Source organism: Lynx rufus, unplaced genomic scaffold (genome assembly GCF_022079265.1).
Source record: "Lynx rufus isolate CCGP_SWC_20201006 ecotype Redwood Valley unplaced genomic scaffold, mLynRuf1.p SCAF_8, whole genome shotgun sequence".
NCBI classification, from domain to species: domain Eukaryota; kingdom Metazoa; phylum Chordata; class Mammalia; order Carnivora; family Felidae; genus Lynx; species Lynx rufus.
The window spans coordinates 86,785,930-86,799,961 of NW_025814896.1; the positions used below are offsets into that span (position 1 = coordinate 86,785,930).

General features: G+C 39.9%; 1 protein-coding gene across 1 annotated transcript in view; it reads right to left on the bottom strand.

Annotated features, from left to right (window-relative positions):
• GFPT1 (glutamine--fructose-6-phosphate transaminase 1) overlaps positions 1-14,032 on the bottom strand; it is a 54,103-nt gene extending 40,071 nt beyond the window's left edge. The window contains exons 1-3 of the mRNA XM_047068640.1: positions 13,864-14,032; positions 3,437-3,544; positions 967-1,074 (exon numbers count right to left, since the gene is read on the bottom strand). Of these exons, the coding sequence (XP_046924596.1) occupies positions 967-1,074; positions 3,437-3,544; positions 13,864-13,870 (223 nt within the window). The 5' untranslated portion in view covers positions 13,871-14,032. The remainder of the gene's footprint in view (positions 1-966; positions 1,075-3,436; positions 3,545-13,863) is intronic.

A 14,032-nucleotide genomic window follows, 5' to 3' on the forward strand; every position in this document is an offset into this window, starting at 1 on the left:
AAGTGGGACCTAGCTCTCCCCTGAATCCTTAAGCAATTTGTTTGTTCTCTCCTATGGAAACTATATAATCAGCCTGGTATACAGGTACACCCAGTAGACCGAATAGTTATACTACAGTTTTTGAAGTATAGTTATTTGGGTGCCTGCATCATCCCTAAACTAATCTTACCCACAATACATGCAAAGTAAGTATTGATCTAATTTGTTAAACAAGTACTACAAGGCTAAATGTTTGGCTTATGTGGAAAAAAAAAGTGACTAAGTCTATCATTCTCCTCTTCTACCTGCACTCCTTTATCATGACATCCATTTGAACAGGTACATAAAAAACCTACTGCTTCCTGGGGTTTGTGGAAGATTTTTTTTAATATTTTTTTTTTCAATTTACTTCAAAGCTTTCATTTTGTTTTGAAGTTTCCTGTGAAAAATTAAAATGTTTAAGCATAATGTTATGAACTACATATTGAGAAGTATATCCTCTTTAATGCAGCATGTATCTCTGGGCAACTACTTTATACCAGGGAAGTAAGAAAATCTGAAAGAAAACATGATAGTTACCTAATTATAGCAGACCTACTAAAAAGGGCAACATCCACACTGACTATATGTCCAAACTAGGCATGTACTCCAAAGTGAAGACACTAGAATAAGTGCATCACTAAAAATACCTTTGCCCTATGAAAGGCCTTCCTCAGGGATGGTGGTTCCTTCATTTTCAGATACTGAGCTTGCTGTGAACACAATGTACCTAGCTAATTTCCTCCCCTAGTTAATATTGTCATTTTTGAAGCTAAGGTATACTGCACACTAGCAGAGATAATAACAAAACTACTTTTCTTCCCTTCCTTCCACTTTAAACATCACTTTTCTTAAATGAACCCCAAATATGGAAAGGGAATTTGTTAGGAGAGGGAGAAGGAAACAAAGGGAGGGGAGAGGGGACAAAATTCAAACTAAGTACATTACTGTGAACTTCTTCATCCAGTGCCTTAACTTTCCCTTTCTTCTTAATGAGCTGGATCTTGCAGGCATTGGCTTCCCAATCCTTGTCATTGCCTCCATCAACTCCCACACCTAAATCATCAAGAGGCAGAAACGCTAGATTTAGAAACTTAGATTATCATCGTGAGACACAACTTTTAATTACAAATTATTTTTTCATCTAATTAATTCATTTGTTCATCAATTCACATTTACTGAAAACCTATTATATGTCAAGAAACATGATAGCTGCTAGAAGCAAAAATGAAATTAATTCAATTTTTATCTTCAAATTTCTAATGGGTCTACTCAGAAGAGAGGGAACAAATCATTACAATACAGTGTGGGTTTGGATTATATGATACAAGTACCACAGATTGGGGGGAAAAAAAAAGCACTATAGTTTGGGTGGCACCCTGAGCACCATGGAGAAACCCAGAAGATCGGCACCTACCTCAGAAGCAAAATACACAAGGACAATCAGGGAACACATTCCTCGAAATTCTACTTAAGTTTCTAAAGAATTTGAAAAAGTTACCCAAAGGTACTAAAAAAGCATGGAGTAGTTTTAAGTAGAGAAACCAAAAATGTTTAGAAGACTCTCTTTGGAAATGGAGTAGACTGAAAGGGAGGAACAGCTGTCAGAAGATGATAGCTACAGGAAAGCAAAAGTGAGGAGGCCCTGAACCAAACAGTGGTGATGAAGACAGAGATCAGTGATACTGAGGGTAGAACTGGCTGGATGCAATGTGAGAAGGCAGGCTGGGTCTGGGATACCTTCCAGGCTCACAGGACTTGTTGAATGATTGCTGATAAAAGGAATACAGAAAGAACAGCGTGGGGAGTATGTTCATTTCACTTCTGGGCATGCAAAGTTTATAGTATCATGGTTTATCCAAGAAGAAAATTCTAAGAGGCAACTGGAAATACATGTCTGCAGCTTGGGAAATACATGTGGGTTATTCATCATCAACATATGGGAGGCTGATGAAGTCAGAGCTCACCCATGACGATACAAAGTAAGAAAAATGGGCGTGGGAAAGAATCTTAAGGAACATTAATATTTAGGGGCGCCTGGGTGGCGCAGTCGGTTAAGCGTCCGACTTCAGCCAGGTCACGATCTCGCGGTCCGTGAGTTCGAGCCCCGCGTCGGGCTCTGGGCTGATGGCTCAGAGCCTGGAGCCTGTTTCCGATTCTGTGTCTCCCTCTCTCTCTGCCCCTCCCCCGTTCATGCTCTGTCTCTCTCTGTCCCAAAAATAAATAAACGTTGAAAAAAAAAAAATTAAAAAAAAAAAAAAAAAGGAACATTAATATTTAAGCAAAGGTGGAAGAAAAGTAGCCCTCAAAGCAAACAAAAGAACCAGCATATTAAGAAGAGAGTATGTGTTATCCAAAAGCTAAGGAAGGAGAGAATTTTATGAACAAAGGAGGAATTCACTTTCTATTAACTGAGGAAGTTATGGAAAGTAAGTGCCCATTACATTCGGCAATGTCAAAGGTACAGAAAAGGCTTAACATAGCAAGCCTGACACCGCTTTCCTTAGAAAGGTCTGCCTGCAAAGTTGGCCCTTGGCTGGCATCTGGGAACCTGGGATTTCAGAAGGGTTACCTAACTGATAAAGAATGTTTTACTGCACCTTATTAACTGCAAACAATGTGGCTTACACTGAACATCTGCTTCCACTCTGGGAGTCTAGAATTGTGGTACGTGTTAGGCAGATGGGATCTATGCAAGCAGCCTCAAATAAAAGCTTGGGCACTGAGTGGTTTCAGTGATACACATTTCACAACGTTGTCACAGCTGGCTGAATTAAGTGCACAATGTGTGACTCCAACAGGAGAGAACGCTCAGAAGTTGTGCCTCATATCCTCCAGACTTCACCCCATGTGTCTTTTCTCCTTGCTGATTTTGCTCTGGATTCTCTTGCTGGAATAAATCCTAGTCATGAGTACAACTATATGCTGAGTCCTCCTTGGGAAGTGGTCTTGGGGACCCCTAACATGGTTAAGGAAAGGAGCTAGAATACACCATTAAGCTGACAAAAAGGTATTTTTATTTGCTTTGCCATTTATTTAAGGTGGAAGAATCTCAGGCAAGTTTATATGCCAAGAGCAGGGAATCCTTAGAGAAAAAGAAATTAAAGTTACAAGAAAGAAAAAAGATAATTTATAAAATAAGGCCTTCAAGAACTTTGTTCTACCATGAACATGCCTCAGGTGATTTATGTTTTTATACTAACATTCTCAACAAAGGAAGATATCCATAAGAAGTACTATAAATGGTAATAGTGTTGAAATTACATGAATAAACCCTTTGAACATAATAAAAGATAAAAATTCTTTTTATGTTTACTCAAAAATAAACATTACTAAAGAATCTAGGCAACAAACAAAACCTCTTTATATAGATTCAAGAATCATGTAGAACCTATAATATTTTTTTAAAAGGAAATACCAGCAGAATCATAGCCTCTGTACTCCAGTCTCTGAAGGCCTTTGATTAGGGTCTCCAAGATTTCTCGTCTTGTGCGAGGAACATGGTAGTTTAAGTAAGCAAATATACCTGCAAATGAACAAATATTTAATAAAAAAATTTGACTAATGAAACAAAATTGACACAATTATGACAAAATCTTCATCTGCATAGTTATGTCTAAGATGTGCAGAAATATGAAGCTAGAGTCATCTTTAAAAAAGAGAGGCACATGGGTGGCTCAGTTGGTTAAGCGTCCAATTCTTGATTTTGGCTCAGGTCACGATCTCACGGTTTGTGGGTTCCAACCCCATCAGTCTCTGCTGACAGGGTGGAGCCTGCTTGGGATTCTCCCTCTCCCTCTCTCTCTGCCCCTCCCCAGTGCACATGCACTCTCTCTCTAAACTTTAAAATAAATAAGAAATAAAGAAATAAGAAAGAGAGAAACAAAGAAAGAAAAAAAGAAAAATTCTCACTTCAAATTATTGAAAGGTGGTGAAACGTTTATAAAGGGGTATTTCTCATTAATATAAAAGACTAAAGCAAATAAATGTTTAGTTTTTGCAAAGCTTATAAAGCTAGTCACATATCTTCCATCACTGCCACTTTGTCAGGTAAAATTTAACTTAAAAAAATGAACCAATCAGGGGTACCTGGGTGGCTCAGCTGGTTGAATGTCTGACTTTGGCTTAGGTCATGATCTCAAGGTTTGAGAGCTCAAGGCCCACATCGGGCTCTGTCCTGACAATGCAGAGCCTGCTTGCGATTCCCCCTCTCTCTCCCTCTCTCTCTGCCCCTCCCCTGCTCACACTCTCTCTCAAAAATAAATAAACTTAAAAAAAAATTTTAGATTAATCAATCAACAAATTTGTGGTTTATGTCCTATATATTGAGCATTGTTTAAAACATTTTCTGAAATATTTTAAGCAACACATGGACCCTACAAAACTATATAGATGGAATAATTTTTCTTATATCCAATGATCCTGGTATCAATATCAGTAACAATAAACAACTTATAAATATCAAAGATGTGAAAAATACAACCTAAATAATTTAATAATAGGGAAAAATGGACTAAAATATTTCCTTAAGGGAAAATGGCTGGAATCTTTTGTTCACCAGATACTACCAAAGATAAACAACTATTACGGTACATGTTAACACCTACTGAGAATTCATAAAAAAAGGAGTACTTATTTGGAAAAAACAAAATTAGAATAAAAAGGACTAGTACAATGCGAACTGAACCAGAAAAGAAAACAAGCAGAACATAGGTAAAGGAAGTCTACATTAAAAACAATTCTTTAGGGGCATCTGGGTGGCTCAATCAGTTCGGCATCCGACTCCGGCTCAGGTCATCATCTCATGTGTTTGAGCCCTGCGTCGGGCTCTGTGCTGACAGCTCGGAGCTTGGAGCCTGCTTCGGATTCTGTGGCTCCCTCTCTCTCTGCCCTTCCCCTGCTCACGCTGTCTCTCTCACTTTTAAAAATAAATACACATTAAAAATTTTTAATTTTTATATGCTTATTCACTTTTTTAAAAAAAATTTAATGTTTATTTGAGAGAGAGAGAGAGAGAGAGAGAGAGCAAGCACATGAGCAGGACAGGGCCAGAAAGAGGGAGAGAGAGGATCTGAAGCAGGTTTTGCACCATGAGCGCAGAGCCCAACTCGGGGCCTGAACTCACAAACCATGAGGTCATGACATGAGCCAAAACCAAAAGTCAACCACTTATCCAACTGGCCACCCAGGGGCCCCCATTTATTCTTTTCTGAGAGACAGAGCATGAGTGGGGGAGGGGCAGAGAGAGAGGGAGACATAGAATCTGAAGCAGGCTCCAGGCTCTGAGCTGTCAGCACAGAGCCCAACGCGGGGCTCGAACGCATGAACCCGTGAGATGATGTCCCGAGCCAAAGTCCGACACTCAACCGACTGAGCCACCCAGGCGCACCAGAAGTCCACATTTTAAAAACAGCAGCATGAGGAATGCCAACCACATCTCCTATTTGATTGTTCTGTCTCAAAAGTCTCTCTGAATCCAGAATGGTCTCCCCTACTGCCCTGTCTTCCCCCCAGACACCAACTTACTGGCAAGCTGAGGCCAATTTTCTTGTTGAATGTCTCACCTTCTGGCTGTGTCTAATTGCTTAAGCTAGAAAGAATCTAACCAATTCCTCTATTCCTTGTAGTTCCTGTAGATTGGAAGACAGATCTAAAGACTTGATTGAGTTAGGTTAAAATTTGAGGGCAAGAATTACTCACAATGTACGTATGTATTTTATACTGTCCATAGGTCCCTTACTAGTGATGTTAAGATTGTCACTAGTAAAGACAATCAGATCATCTAGCCTATCATATTCTGAAAGCATCTTCAGAATACTTTTCAGGGCTTTAGATATTGACAGCACTGATTTTAAGACATTCATATTCTCTTTCTTCGTGATCTATATAATAATGGAGCACTTCCCAATCAGTGGCATCTTAAATTCAATAAAATACTATATATCGTGTTCCAATTCAAAACCTGCTTTTTCCTTGAGAGGAAGCACTACTATTATCGGTAATTATCACTGTCATTTTGGGGCTCACTTTTGGAACAAAGAAAAGAAGACGAGGCATAGAGGAAGAAGTCAGAGCAACATTTCTCCATACGTAACCAGGCAGGAATTGAAAGGAAGAAAAGGACAACGTATGTAGAAAAGTTTTCTAAGATCAAAGTAACAGAGCTGGAAAAATAAAAAACAGAGGGGAGGGGATTAATCTAAGTCATCCGTGCTTAGAGAAATGAGAGATAAAAGAGACTGAACCTGTCAATTTTACAGACCAGCCCCTCGCCAGGACTCCTGGCCCTGAGACAAGTGCACCTGCTGGCATTGGTGGGTTATGTGTACTCATGGGGTAGGTGGGAAAATATAATGGCAAATAACCAGCCAATCAGGCATACAGGACATGTTCGCAAGGGAGGCATTCATAACTCAAAATGGTGCTTATTCGCATAGAAATCACTAGAATGAGCCCCATTTCAGGTCTTTGACTTGTCTTCTCAAACCTCCCACAAACAGTTCTACTTTAGATTAACTACTAAAAGCCTAAAAATCAACTCTCCACTGCTCTTTGGTAACTGCTTCAATACCATACACACTAGTTTTATGGAGCACAGATTTTCCTCTCCTATTATCACCATGTGCTTCCCAAGTATAAGTTTTCTTATTTATTAATGGAATATTCTTGAAATAAATATCCCCCTAAATGAAGTGGATGCTTGCACCTACAGGGATCATTCTTCGAAAATTGCAACTTAAAGTCAATGACATAAAAGTACTAATGAGCACCCTGCTTAACAAAATATTCAGATGCAACCTGGGTCACAGACACACTTGGTTGAAAGGCTGTTAAACGGTACTGAAATGAAAACTGAATGTAACTTAGTTGACTAATTAAATTATTAAAGTTCCTATGCCTGGCTGAATTTATGTCCTTATAAATGAGAATACTTTTACATGTTTTTTCCCTTGACACCTTCATTATTTTGAGACTTCAGACAGTATAATTTACCAGTGATAAGTGTTCAAATTCATTCTCTAAATTTTACACTTTCTGTATCAAAATCCATCTGCAATGCCACTTAACTTTCATTTTGAAAGTTATAATCCATTCATAATCATCATTAAAGATTCAAAGTACACAAATACTACAGGATAAATTGTGTATATCCATACAAGGGAGCTATCCACTGTTAATCCCATACAAACTGTCTGAATCCTTCAGCTATGAACCTCTGTATATGTACAGTCCTTTAGCTATACATATATAAAACTAGATGTACATAGCTTTAAAGGGCACTTCTTTAACACATAAATGTGACGACTCTATATATACTGTTTCTTTTACTTAGGATGTTGGCTATCTTTTTATGTCAGTATATACGCATCTACCCTATTCTATTTAATGGCTGCACACTACTCCCTAATAGATTTATTTCACCTAATCATTTCCCTCATGGTTGAGGTTTTTCTGATTCTTCATAGTTGCAATTAAACATACACATCAACTTGATGCTTGTCATAAAACATATTCAGCACTATAATCACAGAGGCACACTCTACAGGTAAGAGTCCTTTAAAAGAGGAAATATTTGAGATAACATTTTCTACAATCCTGAAAACACCAAGAAAAAATTATAACATATAGAGTGACAAAATGAGGAATTTCAATTAGTAGTGCTTTTTAAGTGTTTAAAATCTTTTCCCTATTTACAAAAATGCCAGTTCAAGTGTCCCCAACTTTGCTGTAACTACACGCTGCCGCTGGAAGGAGCTCTGTGTAACACTTCTCTCTTACACATTTAACACTCTGGAACTCAAAGCACTGTTTAAACCCTGACATCTCTAATTACACACTCCCTCACAGCCTACCTATGGCATCATCTTTCTGGAAAAAAAGCATGCACTTCCTGCCCGCAAATCATCCAACATTCCATCCCTCCCGCTTCTGTCTAACCAACCCCATCAGACCACAATTTTTCATCATCCTGACAACCAGCCCCTCTGGGCCCACTGTGTTCTAACTCCGGAGTCGCCGAGCAGGCCTACAGCAGAGTTCATCCGCTTCAGGTCCATCCATTTCAGGCCCACTTCTGTAGGGGCCCTCCCAACTGCTGGCCAACCCTGTTAATTCACTGCTGGTCCAACTTTCAAACTTCTCCAGATATTATCCTAAAGCTTAGAATCTAGACTATTCTCATATCCCCATTTCTCTTCCCGCTTTCTTCCTCAATTTTTAGTAGATCCTCACATACAGAATTGAAGCTTCCATCTTCTTCTTAACAGTATATACTCTCTTATCCTTCCTACATTGTTCTGACATGCCAGAGGCTGTTCACCTTATCGACTTACTAGGGATATGGATACAGTCTGGTGAGAGAGAGAGAGATCCACACCCTCCCCTGGGTTTTCAAGGACCAGCAAGAGCTCATCAGACACGGCTGCAACATCTTCACTTTCCCAGGCACAGGTCCCCCCCTCATGGCAAACCCACTCCAAGGTGCCTTATTCCTCTATATGAGCTCAAAATAGAGAAACATTTCACATACTACTCCCTGAAAGCCAGTTTCTCCTACCTGTTATAACTCTTGATAAGCGATTCCTCAACTTTCTACATACAGAACTTTTTATTAACATCAAAATATTTTGAGGACCCTACATAATAGTGGGTTGAATTTTTATTATCCAATGATGTAGAACATCTTTTGTACAATTTTATAGAAAAGGCTTAAAGTATGAATTAAGCAGTGAACACCCTGTAATAACTTCACAGTTTACAGGTCAAGAACCACCGCTCTAGAAATCAGCTCTTCAACTCTATCAGGGGACCTCAGTTCCACAATACTCCCTCCTCCTCAATACAAACTCAGATCCCTCTGCCTTCATACATGCAAGTTTTCTAATAATTTCCTTAGAGCCAAATACAATTTCTCTCTGTAATATCAAACATGAATGACATTCTTCTTGTTTTGCAGACTCTGTCCAAGTCAATACACTACTTTGGAACTCTTCAGCCTCTAAATATGGTTTTTGGCCCTTTTTCCTAGAATTTTTATTTCTTCTTTCAAACCCCATGGCAACAGTTCTCAACCTATTTCTGACTCCATTCACTGTTGGGTAAATGCCATCAATGAGATCTCTCACAGTCTACCAGCTGGCACTATTCCTCAACATAAGAGTACTGCTCCTGTGGTGCCTGGCTGCCTCAGTCGATAGCGCATGTGACTCTTGATTTGAGGATTGTAAATTGGAGCCCCACGTTGGGTACAGAGATTACTTAAAAAAAAAAAAAAAAAAAAAAAAAAAAAAAAAAAGAGTACTGCCCCATTACCTGAAACATTCTTGGCCTAACTAGTCTCTGAATTTCTATTCATTCCACTCGTAGTCTATAACATGGTAACGAATGATGAACAAAAAATGCCTGGTATCATCCACACCTGTTGCATTCCTTGTATTGCACTGGTGTATTCACTGTTTCTTCCAATCCAACAGCAATTCCTTGAAGGCAATTCCCTTATTTTAGTCATCTCTATGAAGGGAAAAGCACCAAGTATAAAGCCATCACTTTAAATATCTTCTAATGCTTTCTAGGTACTTGAAATGTACAGTCAAAAATTCCCAAACCACAGAAAGAGAACACCATTTTGCAGGATGCTAAATAGGGACAAAGTGAAAGAAATGTTCCATAATTAAAGGTTTAAGAAATACTGGGTTCAAGTTAACAGGTTTATTTCTAGAACTTTCTAGAAACTTTAATCTTGCTAATTGTGACTCTCCAAAAGCCGAATTTCCCACACTTGTATTATAAAACTCTCCCACCTTCTATTGCTCATAACCAGCACCTATTAACTTCTCCCTTCCAGAGAACGCAACTGAGGAAATACTTACTAAGCAATTAATCATTTTCTTTCACAACTACTTTATATCCAGTATAATTTCTAAGAATATATTAATAGTACTGGTTCTATGATTTACCCTAGCGGCCAGTCTCAGCATCCCTCAATAACTCCAAAGCTTTTAGTATAAATGCAAAAATCTTTTTTTTAATGTTTATGGCGGGGTGGGGGGGGGGGGGAGGAGAGAGCGCACGCGTGCATGCACGCACATAGAGGGGAAAAAGAATCCCAAGCAGGCTCCTCGTTGTCAGTGCAGAGCCCAATCTCATGAACTGTTGAGATCATCAGCTGAGCCAATACAAAGAGTCGGACGCTTAACCAACTGAGCCACGCAGGCACCCCAATTACAAAAATCTTTTTAAGGAGGCTTTTCAGGATACTTTTATTTCTTTCTAAGGTATTTTTTAGGTAACCTCTATACCCAATGTGGGCCTCGAACTCATAACCCTGAGATCAAAAGTTATATGCTCTACCAACTGAGCCAGCCAGGCGCCCCAAGGATTTAAATTATAAGCTCCCTTACTGCGTCTAAATAGGGCCTCATTTACAAAATTCCATTTATATACACCACTGGATCAGAGGGGTATTCCTGCTCTTCCAGGGACAATGTCTAGAGGTATTCAGAATGGTCCTGCCTTTGACACACCACTACAGGCTATTCTATAACACAGCCTCTAACAATGCTAGGCTATCCCAAACCCCTGGTAATATAACTGTTTACCTTTATACCAAGGAGGTTGGAAAAGCCCCAAAATCCACATGTGGTGCGTGCCAAGGCCAACTTTGAGGAGTCTGTGCTGTGAGACCTATAGTTCTTAGAGATTGTCTAAAATGAAAAAAACATGTCAGCGGAGACTGTGGTGATTCCATGTGTGCTGTGTCAGTGACTGGATCAAGCATGCTTTCCTTACTGAGGAGAATACTGTTTTGAAAGCGCTAAAGGAACAAAGAGAGTCAGAAAACTAAATTAAGAAATGCAGTTTTGAGGGGCGCCTGGGTGGCTCAATTGGTTGAGCTTCCATCTTCAGCTCAGGTCATGATCTCATGGTTCGTGCGTTCAAGACCCACATCGGGCTCTGTGCTGACAGCTTAGAGCCTGGAGCCTGCTTCGGATTCTGTGTCTCTCCCTCTCTCTGCCCCTCCTCTGTTCACATTCTATCTCTCTCTCCCTCAAAAAATAAACATTAAAAAAAAGAAAGAAAGAAATGCAGTTTTTATTAATAAAAAAATCAGGCACCTGGGTGGTTCAGTCGGTTAAGCATCAGACTCTTGATTTCAGCTCGGGTCATGATCTCATGAAAGGTAAGATTGAGCCCACGCTGGGCTCTGCACTGACAGCATGGAGCCTGCTTGGGAGTCTCTCTCTGCCCCTCCCCTTCACTCTTGTTCTCAAAATAAATAAACATTTTAAAAAATGTATTAAAAACTTTTTTTAAAAAAGAAAAAAAAGGAACAGTATTACCCTACATTTATAAAAAACAACAGCAAATCTGCTAAAAGTTAGGGGTAGCTTAAGTGACTTTCCATCTCTCACCAAAACAAAAGGTAGTACAAATAAAAAAGGACAAAATGTATCTAAGAACCAAGAATAAGAAGATAAAATAAATTTGGAAAACAGGCACACTATTCTCTAGGAGATTCACAACACTTATTAGCCCACTAAAGGTTCCAAGAAACTCTCCAATAAAAACAGCCAGTTCAACACTGTTTAATCTATTGCTTACCTAATTTACTTGACCATAGAATCTTTTTTTTCCTGAGCAACACTATTAACATCCCAACACAAGCTGGTAAACATTATGACAGTCTTATCGGTACATCTGATTGGAAAAAGCGTATCACAAAATCTTCATTCTTCTGCTTCAACATTTTACAGTGTTGAAACAAAATAATCTTTTGGGAAAACTAGGCAGCAGGTAATCAGAAGGTAAAACTATGAGTGGGGGGATGGGTAAAATAGGTACTGGAGATTAAGGAGGGTACCCATCTGTGATGAGCACTGGGTGATGTATGGAATTGTTGAATCACTATATCGTACAGCTGGAACTAATATAATACTGTATATTAACTGTACTGGAATTAAAATAAAATGGAAAAAAGAAACTTATAATTTTCCCATCTAATTTCATTCCCACTCACTTCCTCTGTCTAGAAATTTTATTTCGATGATTGAGATGCGGGAAGAAAATAAAGACCATGTCTTAACAGTTCAATTTAGAATTTACATTAAAAAGGAAATACATTTTGAACCTCGTTCCTAGAATCATGCAAAACTCTGTTCTGGGTTACAAGCAGGACCTTAGAAATGCTTCAAATAATACTTTTGTTTGTTTGTTTTAATATGAAATTTGTCAAATTGGTTTCCATACAATAAACCAATTGGGGCATCCCAACAGGTGCCCTCCTCAATGCCAATCACCCACTTTCCCCTCCCACCCATCCCCCCAAATACTACTTCTTTACAACCCATCGGTTTCCTCAGCAGTAAAACTCTATGGAATGGGGATGTTGGCTGTGTGAAAACTCTTACTTATCTAGTCTCCACCCCCACAGCCTCACCCTTATCTGAACCTTTCTAAAGCAAATCTGACTTTTTCCTTTATGGTACTCGGACTCCCTTTTTTCCTGGAACAAGATGACCTGCAAGCAGAAAGCCTGGTACTTAACTAGGCTCACACCTCATCATTCAGGAAAAGTCATCTTGGGGATTAACCAGTTTTGCAAATTCACTACTTCACAACTACAAACTAATGTGTTTTTCAAAGCCACTCTACTAATCAGACATAACAAAAGTATACATGATTGTAAAGTCAGCTCCAATCCAATAATTTCAGAAGCTATTTATAGATGTTTCTGTTTTTGAGGGTTTTTTTAAATCTACTCTAAACCTGCTCCTTATTTTCAGAAGCTGAAATTAGTATAAAGTTAAATACAGGAAAAATATAAACTAATGAATACAAGCTACCTCCTCTAGGGTATTCTTCCAAAAGGCTATAAAGAATAAGTTTCCCAGATAGCTTCAATTCTATTACAATCCTACTTCCCTTCTTAAAAAAGCACTCCTTCCAGGGATAAGGTTAGTTGTAAATTTCAATGAAAGAGGTAAGAATACAATTATTTTTACTGACAATGGCCAAGTTAATACCTATTTTAGTGCTTATCAATCATTTCAGATATAATTGTGACAGTTCCCTTTACTACCAGTTTTAGGTAACATTAAAACTACTAAGTCTCAAAACATAGCATAAAAGGACCTATGTTTTAACTGCTCTTGATGAAACATTTATTAAATGTGCACCAACACTGTTCATAGGTAAGTGTTTTAAATGGGTGCAAATGCACGTGATAAAGCATGTTATGGTCACTTTCAGGTCTCTTCCACTAGAGGATTAGGTCTAAGCCCATTCACCAACTTATTGATTAGCAATGGTTTCTGTTGAGACAGGGGGTAGCAGGAAGTAAGACTGTGTATTATAATGCCATTGTCGTAGCTCTAGCTATATATAGTTCTGTCTTCTACTGGGCCTGCCCGAAAGAAAGCAACTAAAAATAAATGTATTTAAAAGATAAATCCTAGAAGAATGCAAGATAAGTTCGAGAGATCTCACCTGATGTTCCACAGGTTGCCTCACTCACCTGATGGACTCTTTTGAAGGCAAACCCCTCCACACTTCAGTTCCCTCTGCCCTCTCTCGTTTTCCAAGACATTTATCTACCTTCTGTTTCGCTTCTCCGCGCAAAACCGGCCCCTTTGGCCCCCCAGATCCCCTCTAGGGCCCGCCCTCCTCTCAGGTGCCCTACTAGGTCCACCACCCCCACCCCCGCTCGCACAGGCCGGCCTCCGCACCCAGCACCCAGACTTCACACCCTCCCCAGTCCGGCTCCCGCCAGCGCCTCGGGCCTCGGCTGCGCCCGCACCGCACCCCAGCACCGCCCCGCAACACGCCCCCCGCCCGCAGCCCCCTTACCGCACATGATGCAGAAGGCACGGTCCGCAGGCGAGCGGCGAGCGGCTGGCGAGGTCAGGAGCGTACACAGGAGCCTCGGGGGCGATCGGCGAGCTTGGGGGTCGGGGGCACGCGAACACGACTCCCTCGGGGATGCGACGGCCGAGGCAACGACAGCCTTCTCGGCCTC